The 27,566-nt window shown below is 38.5% G+C and overlaps 1 protein-coding gene and 1 non-coding gene across 2 annotated transcripts in view; one reads left to right on the top strand and one right to left on the bottom strand.

Moving 5' to 3' along the window:
- COPB2 (COPI coat complex subunit beta 2) overlaps positions 1–24,174 on the bottom strand; it is a 33,005-nt gene extending 8,831 nt beyond the window's left edge. The window contains exons 1-14 of the mRNA XM_032264958.1: positions 23,990–24,174; positions 18,272–18,409; positions 14,395–14,481; positions 14,074–14,200; positions 13,078–13,226; positions 10,746–10,892; positions 9,788–9,887; positions 8,995–9,137; positions 8,239–8,438; positions 6,745–6,855; positions 4,497–4,585; positions 4,302–4,408; positions 1,295–1,438; positions 176–306 (exon numbers count right to left, since the gene is read on the bottom strand). Of these exons, the coding sequence (XP_032120849.1) occupies positions 176–306; positions 1,295–1,438; positions 4,302–4,408; positions 4,497–4,585; positions 6,745–6,855; positions 8,239–8,438; positions 8,995–9,137; positions 9,788–9,887; positions 10,746–10,892; positions 13,078–13,226; positions 14,074–14,200; positions 14,395–14,481; positions 18,272–18,409; positions 23,990–23,992 (1,676 nt within the window). The 5' untranslated portion in view covers positions 23,993–24,174. The remainder of the gene's footprint in view (positions 1–175; positions 307–1,294; positions 1,439–4,301; positions 4,409–4,496; positions 4,586–6,744; positions 6,856–8,238; positions 8,439–8,994; positions 9,138–9,787; positions 9,888–10,745; positions 10,893–13,077; positions 13,227–14,073; positions 14,201–14,394; positions 14,482–18,271; positions 18,410–23,989) is intronic.
- On the top strand, positions 22,671–22,774 carry LOC116544803. Its single transcript, XR_004266041.1, has one exon. It is a non-coding gene; the product is annotated as a U6 spliceosomal RNA (small nuclear RNA).
- Positions 24,175–27,566: the final 3,392 nt, after the last annotated feature.

Genomic DNA, 27,566 nt, shown 5'->3' with positions numbered 1-27,566 from the left:
AAACTGCCTCGTGCTCAAAACCTTCCCATTTGATTAATACAATTTTGGTTAATAGGCAACCTACTAAAGCTATAATACTGAAAAATCAGCCTATTATTGCTACAAGCCAGCAACAGATTTTGCTTAAAAAACACACTTTAAAATTTAGGACAAATGCAAAATGAAACTCAGCTACCTGTCCAAATGGGCAATGGTGACTATTTCTCCTCCAACATAATAATTTAATCTGTTCACAGAACTTGTGTAAATGAAGCAATCGCCTACCCAAAGCCCTGTTTTCACAATTTCCTGAATCTCACCAAGAACCTGCAGAAAGAAAGACAATAATTACTTTATCCAACATTAGAAATTTCTCAATAAAAAGCTGAATACATTTGAGGATGATATGGTAGAATAAAAAAATGCAAAGTAAAACCCTTCCTATTTCTAGAAAGAAAACTTTTCCTTTTCTTTTTCTTTTTTTTTTCCCCCTGAGATGGAGTCTCTGTCGCCCAGGCTGGAGTACGGGAGTATGGTGGCATAACCTCTGTTCATTGCTAAGTTCCGCCTCCCGGATTAAAGTGATTCTTGTGCCTCAGTCTCCCAAGTAGCTAGGACTGCAGGCTCCCACCATCACGCCCAGCTAATTTTTATGTTTTTAGTAGAGATGGGGTTTTACCATGTTGGCCAGGCTGGTCTCAAATTCCTGACCTCAAGTGATCCACCTGCCTCGTCCTCCCAAAGTGCTAGGATTAGAGGTGTGAGCCACTGTGCCTGGCTGGAATTTCTTTCTTCATTTAAGAACAGATTCCTACCCAATTTAACTCTTAGGTTCAAAAAAGAAAAAAAAAGAACAGATTCCTAAATTAGTATTTATAATATGAATTCTCATTGTTGGGTCAAAACTGTGATCTAAAAGAACACTGATCTAAACTTAGACCCTTCAAAACATGAAAATGAAATATTAAATATTTCACAAAATCTGTGACATCTGCACAATGAATGATTTACCATTTGGGAGCTCATTTAAATCACTAGCTAAATAGTCTTAGGACCAAAACAACTACAATTTCCTTACTGAAAGATATCAAAGTAAGTCTAAAGAATTCTTAAAATCAAAGCACAAATTTCTTTTAAACATATTTTCAAATTTTGATCTGAGTCAATTTTAATTTTCACATTTCACCAGAAACCCTTAAATGCTGTCTCCCCAAACGTAATTTATAACTAAATGTTAAAATCAGTAAAGTCTGTTGTAAGACTATAAATCATTTAAAAACAAAGCTAAAAGCAAAAGTTGTGCTGATGCAATTACCTCAAAGGCATCTTCAATGCCATCTTCAGTAACTCCCTCATGTGTTTCCTGTGCAGCCAAGACTTTTTCCGACAGATACTTAAGGATAAAAAATGATTCCTCAGTAGCAATACAGACCAGCTCTCCAGAGTCAGACCAGAAAATCTGCAACACAACAAAATCATAGACAACTGATTTGGATTTGTGAGTGGATATGACAAACTGCATATACTTGGTTTCTAACAACATTTATCTTCTTATATCAAGACGATAAGTATTCACTTAACAATTTTATGTGGTATTATTTGGGAGGGTGGCCAGGGCAGAGCTATGCTATTTAGCCTAGCAATGGAAAGACCAAAAGGAAAAGAGAGCTGTCAGTAAACACTCAATGTGCTACAGTTTAGAGGACCAATAGTCTATTTCCTATTGCTCTAGAACAGTGTTTATCATTTTTTTTTTTTTTCATTTTTCACTCACCCTCCCTAGAAGTCTTTCTGGACATTTTTCTAATCACCTCCCCCAGCGAAATTTTAATACCACATATACGCTGTATATGTTTATACATATGTAATGAATATACGTATGTATGGCTATGCTGTATTCATAAAAGTAAACCCCCCAAGCCAATTTTTACACCCATTAAGAATGCATGCTTGGGGATCCAAGATGGCCAAATAGGAACAGCTCTGGAGAGCAGTTCCCAGTAGGAACAATGCAGAGTGTGAGTGCCCACGGCATTTCCAAACAAATTTTCACTGCCCACAGACCAGGAGATTCCTGGGCCGAAAAGTGCCACGAGTTTTCAGCATGGTGGTTTCAGCTGATGCTGGCTTGGCGCACAGAAACTCACACAAATCTGGGCAGCTGTTTCAACTGGCAACTGCAACACCTGGGAGACAGAGCCACCCAATCAACTGAAAGGGAAGGGGCAGAGAGACAGGGAGCCAGGCGATCTGGCCTGGCAGATACCACTCACACACAACAAGTAATCTGAAACACTCTGGATTGAGAATTTCGCAGCAAGTGCAGCTGGACCCAGGATGGTCCAGCTCAGTGGGGGGAAGGGTGACCACCACTACCAAGGCAGTTCACATAGCAGCTGCGCAGAGCCTGCAGCAGCTCAGCAACGCCTCTGCTGGCAGACTGTGACTAGACTACTCTGTGCAGGGCAGGGCATCTATGAAAAAAGGCAGCAGCATGACAGGAACTTATAAATAAAGCCAACCTTCCTAGGACAGAGCACCTACGAAAAGAGGTGGCTATGAGTTCCACTGCAGCAGACTTAAAAGTACCTAACCAGCAGCTCTGCATGGAACAACAAAGCTCCCAGCACAGCACCTGAGCTCTTCTAAGGGACAGACTGTCTCCTCAAGTAGTTCCCCGACCCCTTGTATACCCAAAGAGATACTTCATAAAGGAGAGCTCAGGCCAACATCTGGCAGGTACCCTTCTGGGACAAAGATAACAGAAAAAACTGGCAGCAATCCTTACTGTTATTCAGCCCCTGTGGGTGATGCCCAGGCAAGCAGGGTCTGGAGAGAACCTCCAGCAGTCCTGTAGCAGAGGGGTCTGTTAGAAGGAAAACTAAGAAAGAAATAACTTCATCATCAACAAAAAGGACATCCACTCAAAGATCCCATCTGAAAGTTACCAACTACAAAGACCACAGGTACATAAAGCCACTAAGATGGGAAGAAACCACCGCAAAAAGGATGAAAACACCAAAAACCAGAAAGCCTCTCCTCCTCCAAAGATCACAACTCCTCACCAGCTAGGGATCAAAGATGGATGGAGAATGAATCTGATAAATTAAAAAATCTGGAGACGACAGATGCTGGAGAGGATGTGGAGAAACAGGAACACTATTACACAGTTGGTGGGAGTGTAAATTAGTTCAACCATTGTGGAAGACAGTGTGGCGTTTCCTCAAGGACCTAGAAATAGAAATTCCATTTGACCCAGCAATCCCATTACTGCGTAATACACCCAGAAAATTATAAATCATTCTATTATAAAGAGACATGCACACATATGTTCACAGCAGCACTGTTTACATTAGCAAAGACCTGGAACCAACCCAAATGCCCATCGACAACAGAATGGACAAGGAAAATGTGGCACATGTACACCATGGAATACTATGCAGCCATAAAAAATGAGTTTGTGTCCTTTGTAGGGACATGGATGAATCTGGAAACCATCATTCTCAGCAAACTGACACAAGAACAGGAAATCAAACATGGCATGTTCTCCCTCATAGGCGGGTGTTAAACAATGAGAACACATGGATACAGGGAGGGGAGCATCACACACTGGGGTCTGTTGGGTGGGGGCCAAGGGAGGGACAGCAGGGGGTTGGGGAGGTTGGGGAGGGATAACATGGGGAGAAATGCCAGAAGTAGGTGACCGTGAGGTGGAGGCAGCAAACCACATGCCATGTGTGTACCTATGCAACAATCCTGAATGATTTGCACATGTACCCCAGAACCTAAAGTACAATTAAAAAAAAAAAAAAAAGAGAGAGAGAGAAAATGCATACTCTAGAACCCAGACCTCAGGACAGCTGGTTGGTTTCTAAAGATAATCTCTTGACAGTGGAAACTGTCAAAGCAGTGGGCAGTTCTAAAGGCAAACGCTTTGTCACTGGAGATGGCACCTCAAGTTCAAGCAGCTATTATCAAAACATATGAAAAGGTTTTCTGAACTATGTGGAAGAAGGCCTTTCCAAGTCAAGAATTCTCTGACTTCTTGTTCTCAAAGCATGTTTTTTTTCTTCTGTCAAAATGGCACTCCCACTTACCTTCAACTGCCTAGAAAATCAGGATTGTGGTATCCTAATGAGGCCGTAGACATTGTATATTTCAAAAGTATAAAAAGTTATATAAATTCTAAGTGCTGTTTTATATTTTAAATGTCTTTTGACAATGGAAGAGGGACAGCAGAGTACAAAAGACACTTCTTGGCCTTAGGGACCCAGAACTCATCACAAAAATATTCCAGAAACAACAATGGAGGGGAAACTCACATGTTTGGGCTGAATTTCAATTCTTCTTATGAGTTCTGTATTGTCCCAGTCATAGAAGGCTAAGCCATTTACGGATCTGACTCCCAGTAAGAAGCCTCCATAGATACCTAAAGGGAACATAAAAAAAGTTTTGCTTAGGCATTTTTGAGCCATTAAAAAGCATCTAAAAATGTATCATACGTAGACCACACTCACTTTCTGCTCCAAAATCTGGTTTAAATGATTTTTTTTCCTTAAAGTTCTTAAATATCTTTACAACACTGTTGCTCTCTCTTATTGCATACCTGGGAGAAAAAAGGGAAGGCAAATATAACATATTATATACTAAATCATAATTCCACCAAATGTTGGAAATATCTTCAAATATTTTTCAATAATTATGCAAAAATATAAAATAGTATTTGAAGATTCTCTGATGTACTGTTTTCCTAAGAGATCAGAGAACTCCTTACAGTTGGAGAAATGATAAAAGGGTTTTACACTGTGTATGACATGAATTACTAGGGCTTACAAACCATTTTAGAAACTGAAAATGACCCAAATGTCCATAATAGTTGAATGATTAAACAAATTATGGTGTATTCGTATACTACTATGGTGTATTCAGAAATAGTACTCTGCAAATAAAGAAACACAATACTAATTCAGGGAAGAATATAGATGAATCTCAAAAACATACTGAACAAAAGATGCTAGACACAAGAGTGCATACCGTATGATTCCATTTATATGAAACTCTTAAGACAAATCTAATCCATATAGTGACAGAAGGCAGATTGGTGTTTGATGGGACTGGGGAATCTGTGGGTAGTGGTTGTGGCTGACTGTTAATGGAGCCAAGGGGATTTTGGGCAGATGATAGAAATGTTCATTTGACTGTGTTGGTGGTTAAGGATTACATACATTTGCCCAAATCTACTGACATGACCAGCAGTCCTCCCTTATCCATGGGGGATACGTTCTAAGCCCCAATGGATACCTGAAACTCCAGACAGCAGTGAACCCTGTATATGCTATGTTTTTCCTATAATGTTAAGAGATGGGTAGCATATACAATATAGATATGCTAGACAAGGGGATGATTCATGTCCCAGGTGGGATGGCTCAAGATTTCATCATGCAACACACAACACTGGGCAAGTTAAAACTTATGAGTTGTTTATTTTTGGACTTTTCCACTTAATATTTTTGGAACACAGTTGACTGTGGGTAACTAAAACTGCAGCAAGGGAAACCACAGATAGGGGGACCACTGTACAATTAAATGGTACATTCTGTCTTCTGTAAATTATACCTCAATAAGGGTGACTTAAATAATAACCGTGACAAATGGCTCATTAGTCAGTCATACTCAGCAACAACGTAGGAAACTGCTTATATTCAGACCTCTGCCTTGAAAAAAGGGGCTGTGGCTATCACTAGATATTTGAGATTGTGTGAGGAAGTGATGTGATGAGGGCTTTGCTCACGACAGGAAAGATGCTGAGCAAGGTCTTAGCTGGATAACGCTGAAAAAAGGGAACTATCAAAACAGAGGAAGGTTTGGTGAGAGAAAGCAATTCATAAACTGCAACTTTGCTTAAGATAAAAGTACCTTTGAATACACAAAACTGTATAAGTGTACTTAGGAAATTTATGAAAAGATCAGAACAATTCCATACCTCTCATCTACTGTTATTTTTTAGAATGTATCTTCTTTTGCAGTGCCGAGGCTTAAGTTACCCCACTGTTGGGGGCAAGATGAAACATAAAATGTGGGGCAAACAAAACTAAAAAAAAAAACTGTAATGTAATTCAGTTGTGTGGTCTGAAAACACCAAACCCCTAATGTTTATTACATGCACTAAACAGGAATAAAGAAAGGAACCAGAGCCAATGACTAGTAAAAAAGCCAGAGTTAAACCATCTTTCCTGCTTTTAATGAGAACATTTTATGAACACTCTGAATTCAGACAGAAGTAAGTTAAGAACAGGCAGTGGGTACTATCACGGAAAATAAGTTTTAATAAATTTCTCATCAAAATGATCAAACCATAACATCTCTCCCAAGTAGCTCATAAAGGGGCAGTGGCACCTCAGGACACCACATGATAGGAAGGGCACGCCAAGGCCTGTCAAAGCAGACTTGAGGGTCTACTGTGCCTTAAGCTCATAAAGCAACAGGTCCTGCCATGGGCTTCATCAACAAAATGGGTGCTGGGTCCCCACAGGAATGGGATTATTATATCAGCTTGAGCGAGCTAGCTCAACACACAACAAAGAAAGGGCAAAGACAGCTCAGGCTACATAGTTGCCTCTGACTCTAATCTTACAACGGACAGCTCTGGTGAGAACTGTTTTTTAACACGGAGAAGCACAGGCAACATCAAGCCTCGAGTCTCTCAAGCAGCACATAACACATCTGCAATCAGGGCAAGCTGGCTATCACACAGCCAAAACTTACTCTGAAGAATCGTGGGCCCATGCAAACTCCTGAGCAGATCCAAAGCTCTTGTTTCTCAATGCCATTGCTGTGTAGATGATATACTCCCCATCACCACATACCACCACAAACCTAGAAATCACCGAAGCCAGGGAGGGAAGTACAGAGGACCAAAGACATATAGAAGTTAAGAAACAGTAATTCATGTTATGGTAAAAGAATTCTAATAACAAATGTTATTTTAGTTCATTATTACAATTTAACATCTTTTAAATGTTATGCATATCTTTGAATACAAAGTTACAAGAAAAATTCTAGCCAACAAATCAAAAAGTAAATTATGAATATGGCACTACTGCTGAAATGTTACTGGAATAGCCTTCTCATAAATAAAGGCAACTGGAGACAGGAAGGTGAGAATGGCTGAAGATGCAAGGGAGGAGGATTCCAATTATTCAACCAGTACTTGTTGAGCACCAAGATGCCTAGCATTTTGCTCATGACATTTATACCACAGGAAGGCACTATATTATTGCAAAGACTATCTTCATTTTAAAGCAGATCATTCAAATGAATAAAAATATCTCACTCCAGTTTTTAAAGACTGTTAAATTTATCAAAACACAGAATATATTTTAACAATTAAATAATGAGTAAAAACAGAATGCTGCATAGTCAACTAAAATTTTCCCAATGGATATAAAACAACTCTCTTTAAAGTTATTTATAACACTGTAAAGGCTGGTATCGAAAGACTGCCAAAGGCAAAACTCATGGCAAAAAATGTTTTATGATATTAAGGGAAATACTCATAATGCGTTCTTAACTTTCATAAGAGACTTATGTTACAAATAATTCTGAATACTGTTTACTGAACGAGGCGGCATACTTGGTTTGTATTTTTTGTCTTTTTAATACTCAGGACAGCATTACAAGATGTCCAGGTCTACTGTAAAATAATATTTAAAGCTCCACAGGTTTAGACTTAACTGTGCTAGAAACTCTTCTCTCACCAGGTGTTTGGTGACTTACAAATCTTAAGGGAGAAGTTCAACTCACAGTTCAAATTACACATAAGAAACAGGATTATTATCAATCTCAAAGCTTTTTCAAAAGACACACATCTCAGAGTCAGCTTTTCTTCTTAAGAGCAATAAGTCAGCAAGCATTTAGAGAGGGCACCTACCAAGTCTCAGCATAAGACATACTTGCCCTCAAAGGAGCACACAAGAACACAAACTCAATGCATGTGAAATAACAGTAAACAGTACTACTTAACTATTCAAAATTGTGTGGTATAGAACAAGGCCAGGAGGGCAAACATGCTCTATCTTTCATGCCAACTTGTTCAACTGGCATGGCTACCTGCAGCTGTGCTGAGAATTGTGGGGCCAGGGCAAAAGCACACAGAGGAATGATCAGAGATGCCAACCACAAGTTAAGAGTGGACTGTGGATCTGCAAATCTGTTCTAACATACACAGAAGCTGAGAGACAAATTTTGGTGATGGCTTACCGCCCATTAGGATTGTGCTGAATAGTCTGAGGGTATATTTCACAACTGCCCATATCCTTTACTGCCAGTGGCAATCTTTCCCCATCTTTAATTTCAGCATCTCCCATTGCCTTTAGGTTGGCCTGCTGGACTTCTGAATGCTTGGCCCAAATTATCTTTCCATTGGCATCCATGGACATGGCAGGTTCCTCCCGACCAAGCTGAAAGAAAGACAAACAGCTCTCAGCAATGAAAAGGAAAATGAAGCCAGGCACAGTGGTTCACGCCTGTAATCCCATCACTTTGGGAGGCCAAGACGGGAGGATCACGAGGTCAAGATATCAAGACCATCCTGGCCAACACAGTGAAACCAATCTCTACTAAAAATACAAAAATTAGCTGGGTGTGGTGGTGTGCACCTGTAGTCCCCAGCTACTTGGGAGGCTGAGGCAGGGGAATCGCTTGAACTGAGGAGGCAGAGTCTGCAGTAAGCCAAGATCACACTACTGCACTCCAGCCTGGTGACAGAACAAGACTCCGTCTCAAAAAAGACAGAAAAGAAAAATGAATAAAAGCATAATAAAACAGATTTTTTTTTTTACCTAACAGAGAGCTCTGTTTTCTTTCTCCCACTTTAAATCTTCATTGCTTAATGTCTAGTGCTCAATGAAAGAAGTGCCAGTTTTACAAAACTGGTGACTTGGAAGATGACAATATTAAAATACAAAGAAAATGGCTTTACCTATGTCCACCTAGTGAGAGGGATAGTTTAATTACCTTAACAATGATGCTCCCTTCATCATAGCCCAAAGCGACGTTGTTGGACCCTCTTAGACTGGCCACGCACCATACCCTCTCCATTCCATAATTCAGTGTGCTCTCTAGCCGGTAGGTGCTTGAATGCCAAATACGTACTGTTCCTAAAAACAACAATGTAAATATTCCCTTTTGATTCAAACATCTGACAATAAACTGTGTCAGGTGAAAGACATCCATGGAAGTCTTTCTATTCAAAAAGATAACACTTCTCGGCAGTTTAATGACCAATTTTTTTGATCTACTGTCTTTAAATGTTTTTAAAAAGCAATATAAACTAACAACAGACAATGTACAAGAAACAAAACCTAAGAATTACAATTTTAAACATGAAATAATAACCGGATTTTCTGGGTAGTGTTTCCTATGTGCCAGATGCTTTCAACACATGATTTCTTCTCACTATAATCTTACGAAGTGGATATATGTGTTTCCATTTCATAATTTGCCCAAACCACACATTCATGAAGTAACAGCCTGACAGGTTTGTTTGACTCCAAAGCACATGCTTTTTCAATTTTTCTCTAGGACATCTGATGGTCCTCTTATTTAAGTGACAGAATCAAAATACATGAGAATGATGATAATGATGCTGATGAAAATAATGTCCCTTTACTCTTTTCTTTACAGCTTAAGTCTAGTACTTCAATCAAAATCCTTGGAAATCTCCAATTACAATGCAGAGACATTACTTGATTTAAATGCCCACTCAGTAGTTACCAACACAGGGAATAAACATACCCTTCTAACTTACCATCTTCTGAACCTGTAATAATAATTGGCAACTCAGGATGAAAGCTGGCACAAGAAACATTTTGGGCATGTCCTTCCAGTGTCTGCACACATGTTTTATTCTGTAATCAAGACATAGAAAACATTTCTTATTAGTGAAAACCATGTAACCAGAACAACCTTAAATTCCTCAATGTATAGATACATTATAAACGATAGTAATTAGTTATGACAATCTAAATAATATCCAATACAGAAATTTGAAACAAGGATGATCTTGTTGTACATATATTTTATCTAATTATTTTATAAAATAAATAAATGTAAATATAACTATCATATTTAAAGAGGGGGGAAAAAAAACAAGCAGGCTTTCATCTGAATATTATTCCCTCAAATTCTCAGGATAATAGATTTTCCCCTTAAAACTCACACGAACTATCACTGGCTAAGTAGACAGTACTGCTTTAGCATTTAATATTTTTATTCTGGATAAGTACAAATTTGAAAATGTTTCAAGGTAAAACTCACTTTCTAGGCCTCATTTTATTAATTGCTTATGAGAACTTTTGTTGTGAAAAAAATATCAAAATATAAGAAAATCTTAGAGATAGGACGCATATTAACAAGAGTTCATAACTAGGTTTACAAGAGTTCTGTGTGGCAAAATGATTGGTATTTGTTGATCTGCTGGCTTACAAATAAGAATGAAGATTATGGAGGAAAATTCAACATTAAAATGTTAAAATTTCTAAATGCTGTTATGAAATGAAATATGTACATGCTGATACTTTATTTTTAAAATCTTGATATGCATTGTTTTCATTTTTATGGAGAATTCTGGGAACACAGTTTAGGTGCAAATACTGATACCTTAAGTTATTATGCTGTGAACAGATTTCGACAACCAAAGTCTTAACTGTCCTATAAGAAGTAGTAAGAGACATATCTAACATATAGAAGGTTATGAAAAATTGTACCTGATAATCCCATATTTTAACAAGACGGTCATCTGCACCTGAAATGAGGTACGGTTTGTCCCCACCACTGTAGTAATCAATGCAATTCACGCCTTTCTCATGTCCTTCCAGAGTGAAGTTTGGTGACGAAGAGCCCAACTGCCACACCTTCAGAGAGCAACAGCACCTGCCAGTCAATATGGGGCCTTGCTTTTCAAAAGGCAAATCCACCACATTTCTGACATATTATGTAAAATGCCAAAGCTCAGGAGAGAACAGCTATGAAATTTTATTTTTAAACCTGTTTGGTTTTTGTTCTTTCTCATTTTACTTGAATTTTCAGGGGGTGAAATCACTATGGTGTTCTCTAAAGGACGCACCAATTTCCAGGCTTTATCTCTAGAGATTATAACTCAGTCAATCCACAGTGAAGTCTAGGAATCTAAGTGTTTAAGACTTTGAGAAATACTACTTGAAGGGTATGAAATTATTTTATTAGAGATTTAATATACAGCTCATGAAAGCAGATTTAGTAAGATATATTAAAAGTGGCTGGGCATGGTGGCTCACACCTGTAATCCCAGCGCTTTAGGGAGGCCCAGATGGAAGGGATCACTTGAGCACAAGAGCTCAAGACCAACCTGGGCAACACAGCAAGACCTCATCTCTACAAAAAAGTAAAAAGTTAGCTGGCCATGATGGCACACGTAGGTAATCCTAACAACTTGGGAGGCTGAGCCAGGAGGATCGGTTCAGCCCAGAAATTGGAGGTTGCAATGAACTGTGATCATGCCACTGCACTCCAGCCTAGGCAACAGAGACCATAACTCAAAAATATATAAATAAATACATAAAAATAAAGATATATTAAAAAGGAGATAATTACTGCTTAATTAAAAATTTAAAATGTAGAAAATGGTTAAAAATTACCACAGCACAAGATTAAGCTTTATCTTTACAAATATTTACTGAGTGCCCACGATATGGGGTGCCTTGTGAGGAGTATAAAGATGTGTAACAAATGTTTATCAATTACTGTATAAAATAAACTTTACTGGAACTGAAGACAATTCTTGTTCTCAAGATAAACCTAATTTAGTAAAAAAGCTTAAAACTAATTTCAAACTTAATCTATGTCAAAAACAAGGATATAATGCTGATTGGTAGAAAAAAAAGAAAAAGAAAATAAGAAAAAAAAAGCAAGGATAATCCAATGAAAGGCAAAATAACTAAAGTCAAAGCCCTAAGATATTCGGACACATAACATTTTACATAAAGGAAAACTAGTAACAGTGCTACATAGGTAAAAGCAAATGTGTAATTAACAAAAGTTAATTTAAGTCTATGCATAGGGAGCTATTTTAAATATTATGATTAAAAAAAGGAGCATGATTGCACTCACTGCAACATGTATTAAGCATCTAGGACAGGTAAGGCGCTTTGCTGTTTGCTACTGAATGTGTGGGGGAAGCAGGTGACACATAGTTTCTACCCTCCAAATCCAGCATTTCAGGGGAGAAAGATTTCCAAAAAGATGTAATTATAATTCAATCTGAGAAAGGCTGAAACAGAGGCAAAAAGCAGTGGAAGCGATAAGCATAACTTGCTTTGTCTAGAGGTGAAGTGGATGTCTGACAAGAGCTCCTCCAGAGTAAATATTTGCGCAAAGCCTTAAAAGCCGAGTAGTTCTCTGGAGGAAAATATATCAAAACAGGAAAACAAAGAGAACTGCAGGTAGAGGGAACAGTTCAATAAAGTAAGGTTTTGTGAACATTCATGGCCTCTCTAGAGGATGGTGAGTAGACAGTAGGAGATGTCGCATAATAATAGCCCAGGCTAGTCTTGGAAATCCTTGTATTCCACACTAAGGCATTTGGACTTTATCCTTAGATCAGGAACTGACAAGATGTATTCTGTGTTTTAGAAAGATAACAGACAGCAGTGTGGTGAAATGGATAAGAAAGAGAGAATAGAGGCATATGGAATTTAAATGTAAAATAGATGAACAATGAGCAGAAGTCAATAATGAATACACTAAAAGGAGAAGAAAGTAGTAACCTAGAAAAGATACTGGCATTTTCTTATTCTGGGTTTCCAAAGCCTAAAAAATTTTTATAACATGCTGCTTCCACAAAGAAAAATGCTCCTTCATTAAGAGCACGGAGTTGCCACAATATTTTTCCAAACAGAACAGGTCCTTTAGATTAAAATGAGAAGTCCTATTCTGACTTCAAAATAGACTTTTGAGAAAAACTTTTAAGATGGGTAAATTTCTGGCCAGTCAACAGTAAAACACTTAAGGCAAGTATAGTTCACTAATAATGATAACTGACACACAATGTGAACACCCTACCTTGATAGTCCTGTCCAAAGAGGCACTGGCAAACTGGTTATTATCTTTGGGGTTGATGACAATCTGCATAACATAATGGGTGTGTCCTTCAAACACTTGCGAGCAAGACCATTTTTTATCCCAGTCCCAGAGCTTAATAAGCATGTCATCTAGGCCAAACGAAAGTCTCAGGTTAGTTTTAATTCCATATTTTTTTTACTTCAGAACTAAGACACAGTCTTCAGGGGAAGCAAACCTAACACAAATCACATAATCCACTACCTACAGAAATAGAATCAAAACCGAACAGAGTTTTCAAAATGCTTATCTTAAAAATGCATTTAACTCTCTACAGAAAAGTGGAGACAAAATAGATTAAAAATAGCAAATATAAAAATTTTGTGAAAAAACTTAAAAATTCAGTGGGCATTAAAGAAAGCAAAAGAGTAATAAAAATTTGATTAGAATCTAAGCATGACTGAATAGTGATAGCAATGACATGTAGAGAACAAGCATTTGCCCTGACAAGACTGGTTTTTAAAAAGTTTTTAATTAGTTCTCAATTTTTAGTCTAGAAACATTTCAAAGAGCTATTACCAATTCAGTGTTACTTCTTTTACCAGTCCTCCAAGAGGTCTATCTACTGTTTATACATAATATCAAGGACCAAACTAGTTTAAATACAAAGAGTCAACTGACTAGGGTCTATGGCAATCTGCCAAAAACTCACTCATCAATATGTAAATGACCTTTCTGTTCAGATATTTAAACATCTAAACTTGCAGGTCTTCTCTGACAGGAATTGGAGCAATCATTATACAAATCCTAAGTACAGTTGATATCTCATTGAAGTACAAACACAAGCAGCATCAATAGCACAGTAATGGATCTAAATGGTTTAAAGGCTGCTTGGAATTAGAATTCTATTTGTAACAGCGGTTAAAGAATAGCATGTGTCAGTGAATGAAAATGAATTACCCAAAGAGACACACATGATCAAAAGAGGTCATCTCTTACCACTGCTAGTTAGAATGAAAGGCTGGGTTGGATGAACAGCAATACAGCGAATGTAGTCTGAGTGTGCTTCAAACATATGAACTCTCTCCAGAGTATTGTAATTGAACACTCTAATCTGCATGTCATCCTAGAAACAGAAATTTTAAAACCATCATCTCTATTATCAATTACACAAAAATACTACTACAGGCTCAAGAAATGAAGTCTATGCTGCAAAACATTGCTGTAATTAACAAACTGGTAATCAAAATCCTGCAACTAATTTACATAATCATTGACCAACTCAGAAAATGGGAATAGAGATTCATATTAATTACTTACTGCTCCTGTCACAACCCAATTCTTCCTTGCAACAAACTTTGCAGCTCGAACAGGAAGATCACATACTTCAAATGTCTTCACCAGTGTCTAAAGTGTAACAAGAATACACAAACTGAGCTATTCGAAAATAACCACAAAATCTACTCTGCTATATTTCAAACATCCAATTTTTAAAATCACTTCTCATTTTATATTCTCAGGCTTAAAATATGAAAGCTTAACATTTAAATTTTTTAACAAGACCAATTGTCTTTTAGTAGATTCCAAATTAAAACACTTTTTAAAAACAAGAGAATGCAAATGTCCACAAGATGATATTCCAGATCCTCTGTGATCCAGCCCTTCCCTCCCTTTTCCAGCCTCACCTTTGGCTACTCCCAGCCTCGTCTCTCCTCCTGTTCCCTCTGCCTTGAAAACCCACCCGTGGAACCTTGTACTTCTCTTTCATAATGTAGCACCTCATAATTACGTTTAGTGACAATCTTTCCTGCTAAGCTCTCCGAAGGCAGTATATTTTTCGCACTGTATATGCAGAAGCTAGAACAATGGCTGGCACACAATTAGTATTTAATAAGTATTTGTTGAATGAATTAGCTCTTAGTTTTTCTTTTTTTCTTTCTTTGAGACAGTCTCACTCTGTCACCCAGGCTAAAGTGCAGTACAGTGCCACAATCTCAGCACACCGCAAACTGCCTCTTGGGTTCAGGTGATTCTCATACTTCAGTCACCCAAGTAGCTGGATTACAGGTGTGCGCCACCATGCCGAGCAAATTTTTGTATTTTTAGCACAGATGGGGTTTCACCATGTTGGCGAGGGTAGTCTCAAACTCCTGGCCTCAAGTGATTCACCTACCTCAGCCTCCCAAGAGCTGGGATTACAGGCATGAGCCACTGCACCTTGTCAGTCTTTTTGAAATTGAAACCCATAAAAGTGACTCATGAATAAGGTATAATTCTTTTGCATGCTTTGGCAATATGATTCCATATAAATGTTATTTCTTTTTAGTAAAATATGAAAATACAGTGATTTATTTGTTCCTCCGAGCTGCTCAGAATGGAATTACACATATAGCATAAAGGTAGAAAACTAGGAGACCCTCCTTAAAAAGGAGAAATAATGCTACCTCTTTGTCCTCCTTCTTTGATGCCTGTTCTTAAAATTCTGAAAGTCAAACTATCATTTTCCAGTCCTTTTTTGTATCAGATGGCAAAAATGAAATAACTAAGAAACACAATATAATCTTACTGACTCATTAACCATGTGTGCTAAAAAAGTAATAGGGACTGTTGAGCCTATTCTGGCTTTTCAAGACACAGTTCAACGATTCTTTAGACACAGGCTGAATGAAGAGGGACTTCATCTCCAACCTGTAGAATTACTACCAGCTGACTATGATACATACACTGAGAGTAGACAGAACATGCAATCTATAACACAGCAGAAAAATCCACAAAAGCTCATGAGGAGACAACAAACCCAGGGATCTGCTGAGCAGTAAAAATAAAGCAGATGCAGAACAAACAGCCAAGGTTCAAGACCATGTTAGTGGATATGACTGATGCAAATGAAGAGTAAGAAAGGCTACATATGCAATATAGACAAATGCTCAATGTAGATTAGGAAAGTATGTCTAATGACTAATAGTTACACGGTAATTTATAGGTTTCATTCGCAAATTTTATCTAATTTTATTTGATCATTTTGACAATCCTGTGATGTAGGGAAGGCAATAATTTCATCCTCACTTTAGATTAATAAACAGAGGCTCAGCATGGTTAAAAGGCTCGCCTATATAATTTAATCAGCAAGTGGCTTCAAATCCTAAAATACTGTTTTTTAAACCACTACATGTACCAACTTAAAGAGTATATAATATCTCCATATTTGAAATTCAAATACATCTGAATTTACTTCCAAAAACGTTTTTGGCTCTCTCAAGAATTTGCTCTCAATATAGGAGTGGTAAATAACTCCTGTTGGTGCTATAAACACAGAGGAAAAAACAGAGAGAACCAAAGACAGAGCAATCATTGAACAAAGACTTACTGAGTATCTACTTTGAGCCTGACAGTGTGTCAGGTAGTGCCCCATGCACTGGACCAACAGTGGGAAACAAGATGAGGGTAATCCTTGTCCTCACAGAACCTCCATTCTTGGATAAAATGAGGAAATTAAATGTGAAATTACCAATGAGATGAATTACGAAAGGGTACAGCAGATGGTCCTGTTATATGGCACAAAAAGGTAGAGATAGAAGAGAAAAAGGAGGCAAAGTGGAAATGCAGATAAAGCAGAGATATATTACAATAAAGCCTAGAGAAAGATAAGAAAAGTATGCCTGGGCTTTAGAACATAGGACAGTCAAGTGATAGAGCTGAGAGACAGGTAAATGTAGCTGATAAGAGAGAATCCCTAGGAATAATCAAGGAGAGAGACACCAACATATCTGTTAAACATAAAATCAGAAATATTTTAAACATCTAAAGAACTAAACCAAAAGGGGGAAAAAATGGTCATTTGCATCAAAGCAAAAAGATTTCACAAGATCTGAAATTGCCAAGAACAGAAATTCTGAACTAGTGATAAGTGAAATGAGTATTATTCATTCATAGAACAAATAAACTATTGAGCACTTACTATGTACCAGGTAATGTTACTAGGCTCTGGGATACAGCAGAAAACAAAATGTTAATTTGTATAAAATCTCACTGATGGACTATGATATGGTTTGGATTTGCTTCCCTATTCGAATCTCATGTCGAATTAGAGGAAGGCCCCAGTGGGAGGTGACTGGATCCTGGGGGTGGATTTCCCCTTTGCTGTTCTCGTGATAGTGACTTCTCATGAGACCTGATGGTTTAAAAGCGTGTGGCACTTCCCACTTCGCGTTCTCTCTCCTGCCGCCATGTGAAGAAGGTGCTTGCTTCCCCTTCCCCTGCTGCCAAGATTGTAAGTTTCCTAAGGTCTCCCAGTCGTGCTTCTTGTTAAGCCTGTGGAACTGTGAGTCAATTAAACTCTTTCCTTCATAAATTACCCAGTCTTAGGTAGTTCTTTACAGCAGTGTGAGAACAGTTTTATAAACCGTCAGGTCTCACACAGGGTATGATTTTAGTGTACAGACAATTTTATTTCATTACAGTGAGTATAAAAGTGTAAAGGTGTTTTTAGGTTTACTTCTGGCTTTGGTTCCTTGATCCTATTTTGCCATTTTAAATTCCTCAAATGTCAATTTTACCTGGATTTCAAGAACTTAACTTTAGACACAAATGTATGGTATAGTGCTAACTATATGCTTTGTATTCTTAAATATAGTCTAGGAAGACTGGAAAATATGAGATAAACTAATCTGAAGGATATGTTATTTACTCAGGTGAAAGAGAATGAGTCAAGCATCTAGGCAGACAATCTGTAAGATGTGTGTATAATCAAAAGCTGACTATAAATATTTCCCTGATATAATCTATAATGCTGAAAGAAGTATCTGCATATCATTACACTGAACATTTAAGGGAAAAAATAAATTTTAAAATATCATTCTTAAGACACAATACTTACTGAATGGGAAATTAACAATTAAATACTCTAACACAAGTGATCCTATAATAGCATCAGTTTTCTCAATTTCAAAAAAAAGCTAATACTACCTAAGTCAGAGTTGTTATATTTAAATACTGTGTATTTAAATATACATACCCAGGACAGTTTCTCCTATAAACTATCCCTTCATACATGTTAGTTCCTTCATATTTAAAATACTGTGTACCAATTTGAGAAAGCAGTTTGTATATAGCTTCTGGATTCTGTTATTTCTTCTCTTTCATTATAAAAAGTCTAACATAGTATTTTATTTCTAATAAAGTCTTGAAAAATTCCTACCTGTGTTTCATGATTCCAAACACACACACTGCCATTGTAAAGACTTGCCAACATCCATGGCTCTGTAGGATGCAAATCCACACTCTTAACTCGATCAGATCTAGCAGTTAGCTTTCTTTTGATATCAAGTCGCAGAGGCTAAAAAGAAACATTTAAAACAGTGCATTAACAGGCCTATAAAACAATCAGTTACTACTTTGCTAAGTTGTTGACACAGTTTCAAGTCTAAGCACCTATTTCTTCACTCACACATACAAAAAACAGAATATTTAACATTTTAAGATTTATAGCAGCAGTCTTCAAACTTTTTGCTCTAAGGATTCCTTTAGTCTTTAAAAATTTCGAGGACCCCAAAGAGCTTTTGTTCATGTGAGTTTTATCTGTTGATATGTTACCATGTTAAAAATTAAACCTGAGACAACTTTACGTATAATTCATTTTCAACAAAAATAGATCTAGTAAATGTTAGCTAAAATAACGTTTTAATGAAAAATAACTGTTTTAAAAAAAGATTAAGAAAATTGGCTGTATTTTACATTTTTGCGAAACTCTTTACAATCTGACTTAACAGAAGAGAGTTTCTCATGTCTGCTTCTGCCTTCAATATGTTGTGATATGTTGTTTTGGTTAATATATACAAAATAATGCCTAGTCTCGCAGATACCTAGTTGGAAAGTGAGGAATATCTTAATAGGTTTTTCAAGTAATAAGATGTTATTCTTCAAAATTCAAGAAGTAGTAGTTTCTTAAAGGTTACTTGCAAGGTAAAATCTGAAACCATATCAATAAGCTGTTTATACTTTGTTACATTAAAATCCATTGGTTTAGTCCATACTTTGAATGGGTCTTTCTCTCATGCATGTTTTTGTAACATTAAGCATTGATCATGTGGAAAATGCCAGTTCACTGAATTATGCACATCTTCTAGATGCTGACATCATTATACTTCATAAAAAAATTACATTCACTAATTTCACCACCTATGTCAACTGATAAGCCTTTAACCACTGGAAATCCATCAAGTTCAGAGTTTTTCAAAGTTCTAATTTTCACTTGAAAGTTCTAATTTTATCATTGGCAACAATACAGGGACCAGCCAACCTCTTTCAGGTTTTTAAAAAATGTCTACCAAATATTCAAGTCTGAATAAGCAGTTTCTCATTGTCTCAAGTAAAGCTTACGACTTAAAACAGTACAAGTGCTTTTCTTTGAGACAACCACCATACTTCACTATGCAGTAGAACTGATTTATGCATACTCTCCATTTCACCAAACAGAATTTAAAAGATGCATACTGAAGTGTGAAGAGGTAATAAAATTTTTACTGTTTCATCAATGACATTCTTAAGTGAAACTGGCTTTTTAAAAAATTGTGTAACAATGAAGAATATACTGTCAGTACAATTTGGTGTCACTTCACTAGCAGTTTTACCTTCCATTACTTTTACACCATCAGTGCAAATATGAACATTTTGAAAGTTGTCAATAGAGTCTGTTAAGAAAACAGTTTTAAAACTGTGGACCTCCTAAAAGAGTATTAGGGACTCTTAAGAAATCCCAGACCACATTTTGAAAAGCTCTGGTTCACAGAATTAACTAGGAAATAAATTTGAAATATTCACAAATCACAATTTTGTGCTCCAGTCAATAGTGTCATATCAGAAAATATTCTGAAGTGTTATTCATGAAGTCTTAGTAACCCTAAAGCATAATATTAAATTAAGTTCTTCGGGGAAAAGTGGTAGATTTATCTTGGGAAAATATTAGTAAGTGCTAGGTAATGTAATATGTGATCAATAAAGGTTATATCCCTGTGCATGACAGCCTCTGGTGTCAAATGGCAATGTTGAAAATATTTTAATGGATTTAAATTACAGAAACTTAATGAAAACTGGAACAATTTAAAACAAAAACATTCTCTCAAGTCAGAAAATACTAATAGTTTATAATAGCCTTTTTCCAGCCAAATTATTCCTTTGAACTACAGAAAAGACAATGATTTGAATAACTATTTTCTCCATTCTGAAAAAAAAAAATGCCATTGTAGGAGAAAAGTTAATTCATTGTATACAATGATATCTTAGAGCAATGGGCTTAATTCTCTCTAGGAGGCATGCTGTGAAAAGACTGATTTAAAATACACTTCCTCTTCAACGTGTCTTAAACACAACTTAAAAGCTCATTTGGCAAGTTGAGTTACTGTCAAATCTTTATTGCTCTGATATTCTATGATGATCATAAGTGGGACAGAAATTTAAGGTTACTTTTGAATATAAAAGGAAGATCTAGCAGAGAAAATTTCCTAAGACAAAACACCTCAATGCTTTTACGCATCTTTTTGGGGGATCGCTATCAAATTTGGGTCACTGACTACTTCAACTCTTGTTCTATCCACACCTCCTTCACTTTCAGCAACAACCTTTACCTCTTTAAAAGATCAGAGTTCTCTGGCTCTTCAATTTCTTCAAAAACGTTTTCACTGTCATCAATCCTTTCCTCTCTATCTCCAATTTTCTTTTCTCTCTTTTTTTTCTTCTATTTTTTGAGACAGTGTCTTACTCTGTCTCCTAGGCTGGAGTGCAGTGGCGCGATCTTGGCTTACCTCAACCTCTGCCTCCCAGGTTCAAGCAATTCTCCTACCTCAGCCTCCCGAGTAGCCGGGTACTACAGACACCTGCCACCACGCCTGGCTTGTTTTTATATTTTTAGTAGAGACAGGGTTTCACCATATTGGTCAGGCTGGTCTCAAACTCCCGACCCCAGTTTTCTACTTTCAAATCATCATCTTCACATTCCTTGCTAGTTCAGAAAAACAAAGGCTTTCTACTTTATCCATTTCTGAATTCTGCCCCATAAATTACTATCACAAATTTTAACTTCTTTCTAAATCTCTTCGGAGTTAATAAGTATGAAGTATCTATTACGTACCAGGCAGGAACCATGGTGAGGGTTTACACACAAACCAGCATATCTCACAATTTTCCTCTAGTAAAGAGGAAATTGGACACTTATAAATTGTGAACATTTTACTTTAAAACATTTTAAATTATTGATTATTGAGTAAAAGTGATGCTACATAAGTTGAGCCAGAGAACTCTGAGCAACCCCAGTAAACCTCTAATACTCTCAAAGTAAAAATCTCAGTTTAAAACAGAACAGGCAGCTGGGTGTGGTAGCTCACACCTGTAATCCCAGCACATTGGGAAGCTGAGGCAGGCGGATCACCTGAGGTCAGGAGTTCAAGACCAGCCTGGCCAACATGGTGAAACCCCATCTTTACTATAAATGGAAAAAACAAAAAACAAAAAACTTAGCTCAGGCAGTAGCACATGCCTGTAGTCCCAGCTACTTGGGAAGCTGAGGCTGCAGAATCGCTTGAGCCTGGGAGGCAGGGGTTGCAGTGAGCTGAGATGGTGCCACAACACTCCACCCTGGACGACAGAGTGACTCCGTTTCAAAAAAAAAAAAAAAAAAAAAAAAAAAAAAGTTGTGATAATATTTCTCTAAACAGTTAAGTGATTATTTTGAATAAGATACTTTGGGACAAAGATGACTAGGATGCTCACACTGTATCCTCAACTCTAAATGTCTCCCTCCATCTTCCAAAAGCTGGATGCATTTTGAAGTCAGCTTAAATGCCACTGCCACCAGTAAGACCTTTCTAGTTACCCTAGCCTGAAGCATTCTTTCCTAGGGAATCCTATAGGATTTCATTTTAATTGTCCGTGGTACACTTGTGTACACATATTTTCTTGCTTCTAGAGTAGATGCTCCTTAAAGGTAGGGTCATTTCTTATACATATCTTTATCTCCAGATCACCTTACATATTTGAGTATGGGGGTTTAAGTCATGATGGATTTAAATTTCAGTTCCACCACTCATTTCAGATGCACGATATTGGGTAAATTTACTTAACCTCTCAAGTTTGACTTATATAAAACAGCGATCTTATCTACCTCTTGGTGCTTTAAGAATTAAATTCAGAGTTAACCAGTTACAGCGGTGCCTGACCTACAGTAACCACCTCATAAACGTATAACTCTCACAGCTGCTGTGAGAATTAGGCAGCCATGTTTAGCAAAGTGCACGGCACAGAGTAAATATTCTATGGTAAATGTGCAAATGAATAAATTCACGTTTTTTATTTTCCACAAAGGATTTAAAATACATTAAAAATTGAAGGCAATATTTCCTTATACAAATACATTGGTAAATGTAAAGACAGCAAAAGAAAACGAAATTAGGCAGATCTACGGGCCTTTTCCAAAAACGTCCATTACTGCAACCAAATCAAACCCAAACTAGAGCAGGTAGTTAGTAACATGAAGTGCTCTAATTAAGAGGCTTGAGGACTTGTTCAGGGTCTGTAACCTGGGTGTCCAAGAAAGTTCATGGATGGTGCCAGCTTCAGCAGCACATATACTAAAATTGGAAGGACACAGAGATTAGTGTGGCCCCTGGGCAAGGACGACACACAAATCCCTGAAGCGTTCCATACCTTTCATAAAATAAATTAAAAAAAAAAAAATGTTAAGTCCATGGGGGAGAGTGGGGCGTTGTGGTGGTGAAGAATGCATTGCATTTTATGCAAAAATGTTTGTTACACTGTGCATTTTTTATGGGAGTATTCATAACTTTTTACTGTTTCCAGTTCCAACTTTGCCACAGCTAGCCTTACAGAAACTTAAAAAGATTTTTTAACTGAAGAGGGGGGACTTAATCCTTAGCGTCTTCAAGCTCCAAAATGTTCGATTCTGTGCTTCATAAACACGTTTTTCTTAAAGGCAGAAAAACATTTAAATGTAAAATTCTTTCTTTTTGAGATGGAGTCTCGCCCTGTTGCCCAGGCTGGAGTGCAGTGGCGCTATCTCGCCTCACTGCAACCTCAGCCTCCCAGGTTCAAGCGATTCTCCTGCCTTAGCCTCCTGAGGGCAGCTGGGATTACAGATGCGTGCCATCACGCCTGGCTAATTTTTTTTGGTATTTTTAACAGAGACGAAAGATACTCTTACGCTGTTGTTTTCCTTCCTTATTATTATAACACTCCTGTGCAAACTATTCTAAGGCGTTTTTTAAGGTTATGGTGATAATAACAAAGTGCTCAATTACTATTCTGACCAGCCACTGTATTTGCAAATGCATAAAAGCATGCCAGCCAGTGTTATACACAGCACCCACTTCCTCCCAACGCTGCTTCTCCCCCTCGAAACCTAAGAGCGGAGAAACCAAGCATTTGAAATTCCATTTTTGACCCCATATGCATTTTTTTTTTTTGGCTTCTCTGCTTAAGTTTATAGTTTGTAGCCAGCACACACCACCATTCCCGGAATAAGGCCGACAGGAGTGGAGATTAACTGCCACCGTTTTAAAGGCAAATTTAAGTAGTTTTACCAAAGCTTCCTACCGAGTTCAACATTTTCGGCCTCCGTATTTCCCTACACCACCGACCACGCTGCAGAGTGCAGGAGCTCCGGCAAGCGCCCCAAGCACTGGGGAGACAACCCCTCACTAGCAGGCACCGCCTCTCCAAATCATCCCGGCTCCCTGGGCCCCATCGCCTTCTCCCTTCCTGGAATCAAACTGGCCTAAGACCCTGCAAGGCCGGAGGCGGCGGCCGCAGCGGGAGCCCAGACCACTGTTTACCGCGGCCCTCAGTCCAGAAACCCCAGGAATCGGCCGTAGCCTATCCCGTTCCCTTCTATGGGGAATGGACCTACCATGGCTGTGTTGGTCCGAGCCTGGGCACCCTCGTTTGTCACCGGCTACGCAAGCCTGAGAGAAACCCACCAGCCCCGCTGACCGTCAGACTGACTGACGTGGAACTTCCGGGAGCCTATTCTCGCGAGAGTCAGAGGCCAGGGCCGGAGCGCCTGCGCAAATGGCGCGCCGGGCCGTCGTTTCCAAAGCCCCGCCCCAGTTTCCTAGGCAACGTGGGCCACTCAGACCGCGGGGAATGGACCTGGTACCGCCGGGAAGGCGGGGTGTGGCCTAGACCACTGTTGGAAGGGTCCTGGGGCTGCTGAACTTGGACTCCGACCAGAAGATAGAGATTGAAACAATGAGGAAAACGAAGTGCCTAATCCCCACTGGACGCTAACTGCAGGGCAAGCTCCCCAGTGCTGGAGTTGTCTCGGAGGCCGAGAAGCGCTATAGGACTTCCTCGGACTCTGGCCCTAAGGGCGAGGAACGGCGAGAGAAGGCGAAATGACACTCCAGGGTGTTCTGGAGGCCTGGTGCGAGGCCCAGGGAGTTCTGATTAAGGGCAGTGATTAAGGCTGAGAGGAGGCGCGCCGGGAGCTTCCAGTTCTGGAGCTCCTCGGGAGACTACAACTACCCAACTGTGTGTGTGTGTGTGTGTGTGTCTTTTGTTGAGCATCGGCTGTGCTATTCATTCAACAAATATTTATCAATCTTCAGCAGTGTGCTAGACATACTTTCCTCTCAAATGTTCACATCAAACCTGAATTATCTCCATTTAATGATGAGGAAACTAGGGCTCAAAGAAGATGTGTCCTAGCCAAGACTGCATAGTAAGTGGTAGATAAAACCTCAAAGTTGGGCCAGGTGCGGTGGTTCACGCCTGTAATCCCAGGACTTGGGGAGGCCGAGGCAGATGGATCACCTGAGGTCGGGAGTTCGAGGCAGATGGATCACCTGAGGTCGGGAGTTCGAGACCAGCCTGGCCAACATGGTGAACCGCCCCCCCCCGCCCCCGTCTCTACTAAAAATACAAGATTAGCTGGGCCTGGTGGCGGGCGCCTGTAATCCCAGCTGCTCCGGAGGCTGAGGCAGGAGAATGGCTTAGAACCCAAGAGGCGGAGGTTGCAGTGAGCCAGGATCGTGCCACTGCACACCAGCCAGGGCAACAGAGCAAGACTCTTGTCTCAAAACAAAAAACCTCAACATTTGTGCTCCTTTTACTACATGAAAATATCTTTTCATTAATGTGACTGAACTCTGCAGTAAGAGCCAGTGCTATACGGGTTGAACAATAAAGTCTGAGAATATTTGCCTACTGCACTTCACATCCCCTCTCGTTCCTTTTTTTTTTTTTTTTCTTTTAAAAGAAGACACGTGGACCAAATAAAATTTGCCCTCTGGTTACACGTGCAAACATGTATCTTTAACTTGGAGAAATCTTGAAGTCTTTTTAGACCTCCAGATTTTCAGAAAGGCAAAAAGAAAAATTATATATATGTATGTGTGTAGGTAATGCTAATCAGAGGGAGATGATTTTGCATGAAATTATTTGGCTTTAGTAGAAGCCCTGAGCCAATGTGACTGTCTTCGTGGGCCTCAGTTTTTGTCATCTTAAAAAAAAAAAAAAAAAAAAAATCAAGTTGCATGTTTTCTAAAGATCCTTCCATTTATTTCTTTTTTTGTGTTTCTTTGGCATTCAATAGTAGAAAGAAGAGTCTCGAACTGGCTTTTAGTGGCAGCAGTGTGTTCTTAATGTAAATTGAGACTAATAATTCTGATAATTGCATACTTTGCTTACTCTGTGAAGTGACTGAGGATCCTGAGTTGAAAAAATTATATGAACTATACCTAATTTGCTTGAATAATGATGGAACTTTCTACATTTCTAGTTCCTGAATACTTTTGCACCCAAGAGAGTATTTTTGGATTTGGCACAGTACTAAGTAATACAAAATAAAATGATGTGTCTCTATTGTTAAGGGGTTCAGCTGGGAATACTTAAATCTTCATATACTACTGGGCACCTAAGGATCTACCTAGCTGGTGTTGTGGGCCTGAACCCCCAAGTGTCATGCTTACTTGGACTATATTTTTTCCATTTTTTCCACTGCAATTAGCCAAAATTAAGTCCTGAAATTGTAGACTGTAAATTCACTCTTTTAACCATTAGATACTGAATCTGTACTATATACGAAGCACGATACCAGGTGCTGCCTTATGATATTACTCATAAAATTTGATGTTGGATTTTGGTTGAAATAAATTATAAAGAAAATTCTCAAATAGGAACTAATACATTAATATTAAATATACGTGTGTATTTCACTACATGTTCAACTGTGGGTTTAAAATAAAATGTTTTGTTTACTTGTTGGTTTAGAGGAGACTGGAGTGTTAGGCAAAATAGCCCTTCAGAAGAAAAGAAATATAGACAAGCTTGGCAAATTGGTAAAGAGTTTCCCCAGAAGTTGACTGAAATTGACTAACATCTGAAAGTCTTACCTGGTCAATTTCTAGGATAGCTGTTTCAGCCCTGCCTTTTTGCAGGTGCTGGTAGAATTCCAAGTGGGAATTCAGGCTGCAGTGCCTCTGTAAGTACCCTACATACACCTTTCCCTCCCCATCCTATTTCTACATCTTCATAAGAAATTGAGGAAATGAAAATAATTCCTTGAGAGAGTCAGGGTTTTTATCATTTTATTTGTAATTATTTATTTATTTTGAGATGGAGTCTCACTCTGTCACCCAGGCTGAAGTGCTGTGGTGCCATCTTGGCTCACTGCAACCTCAACCTCCTGGGTTCAAGCCATTCTTCTGCCTCAGCCTCCCCAGTAGCTGGGACTACAGGTCCACATCACCACGCCCAGCTGATTTTTTTTTTTTTTTTTTGAGACGGGGTTTCACCATGTTGACCAAGATGGTCTCGATCTCTTGATCTCATGATCCACCCGCCTTGGCCTCCCAAAGTGCTGGGATTACAGGCGTGAGCCACCACGCGCAGCCGATTTTTGTATTTTTAGTAGAGATGGGGGTTAGCCATGTTGGCCAGGCTGGTCTCTAACTCCTGACCTCAGGTGATCTGCCTGCCTTGGCCTCCCAAAGTGCTGGAATTACAGGCATGAGCCACTGCACCTAGCCTTGTTTATTATTTTAAAATATACACGCGTCATCACTTAGCCAAGTGGTAAGTACTAACATGAATAAGAACCTAGTTTCTCCCTTCAAAGGGATTACAATCTATAAGCAGGAAAGGTTATTTGTGCACAAATAATTGAATATCAGGCAGAATATGAGTTCCCTAATGAGAGAAGTACCAATAAAATACTCTGAAGATAAAATATGCAGCCGGGGAGATAAGTTACATGAAGGATGTAGAATCTGAAGTGGACTTAGAGGTGAAGAGAATGTGGTACGTTTGAGAACCAAAAAAGGTCCAATTTGTTTGGATAATGGTATTCATTTAGAAGAACAATGAGGGAGACGGTTGAAGAGGAAGATTTGGGCTAGAACCTGAAGATTTTTAAATCGGGAGGAATTGGGCTTTGGTTCAAGCAGTTGGGACTCATTGGGCCAGAAAAGAAATCTGTTTATATC

This window comes from Sapajus apella, unplaced genomic scaffold (assembly GCF_009761245.1).
Source record: "Sapajus apella isolate SASKATOON/1434 unplaced genomic scaffold, GSC_monkey_1.0 scaffold4, whole genome shotgun sequence".
NCBI classification, from domain to species: domain Eukaryota; kingdom Metazoa; phylum Chordata; class Mammalia; order Primates; family Cebidae; genus Sapajus; species Sapajus apella.
Note: the sequence above shows the minus strand (reverse complement) of the source record. Positions and strands in the feature narration are given on the sequence as shown.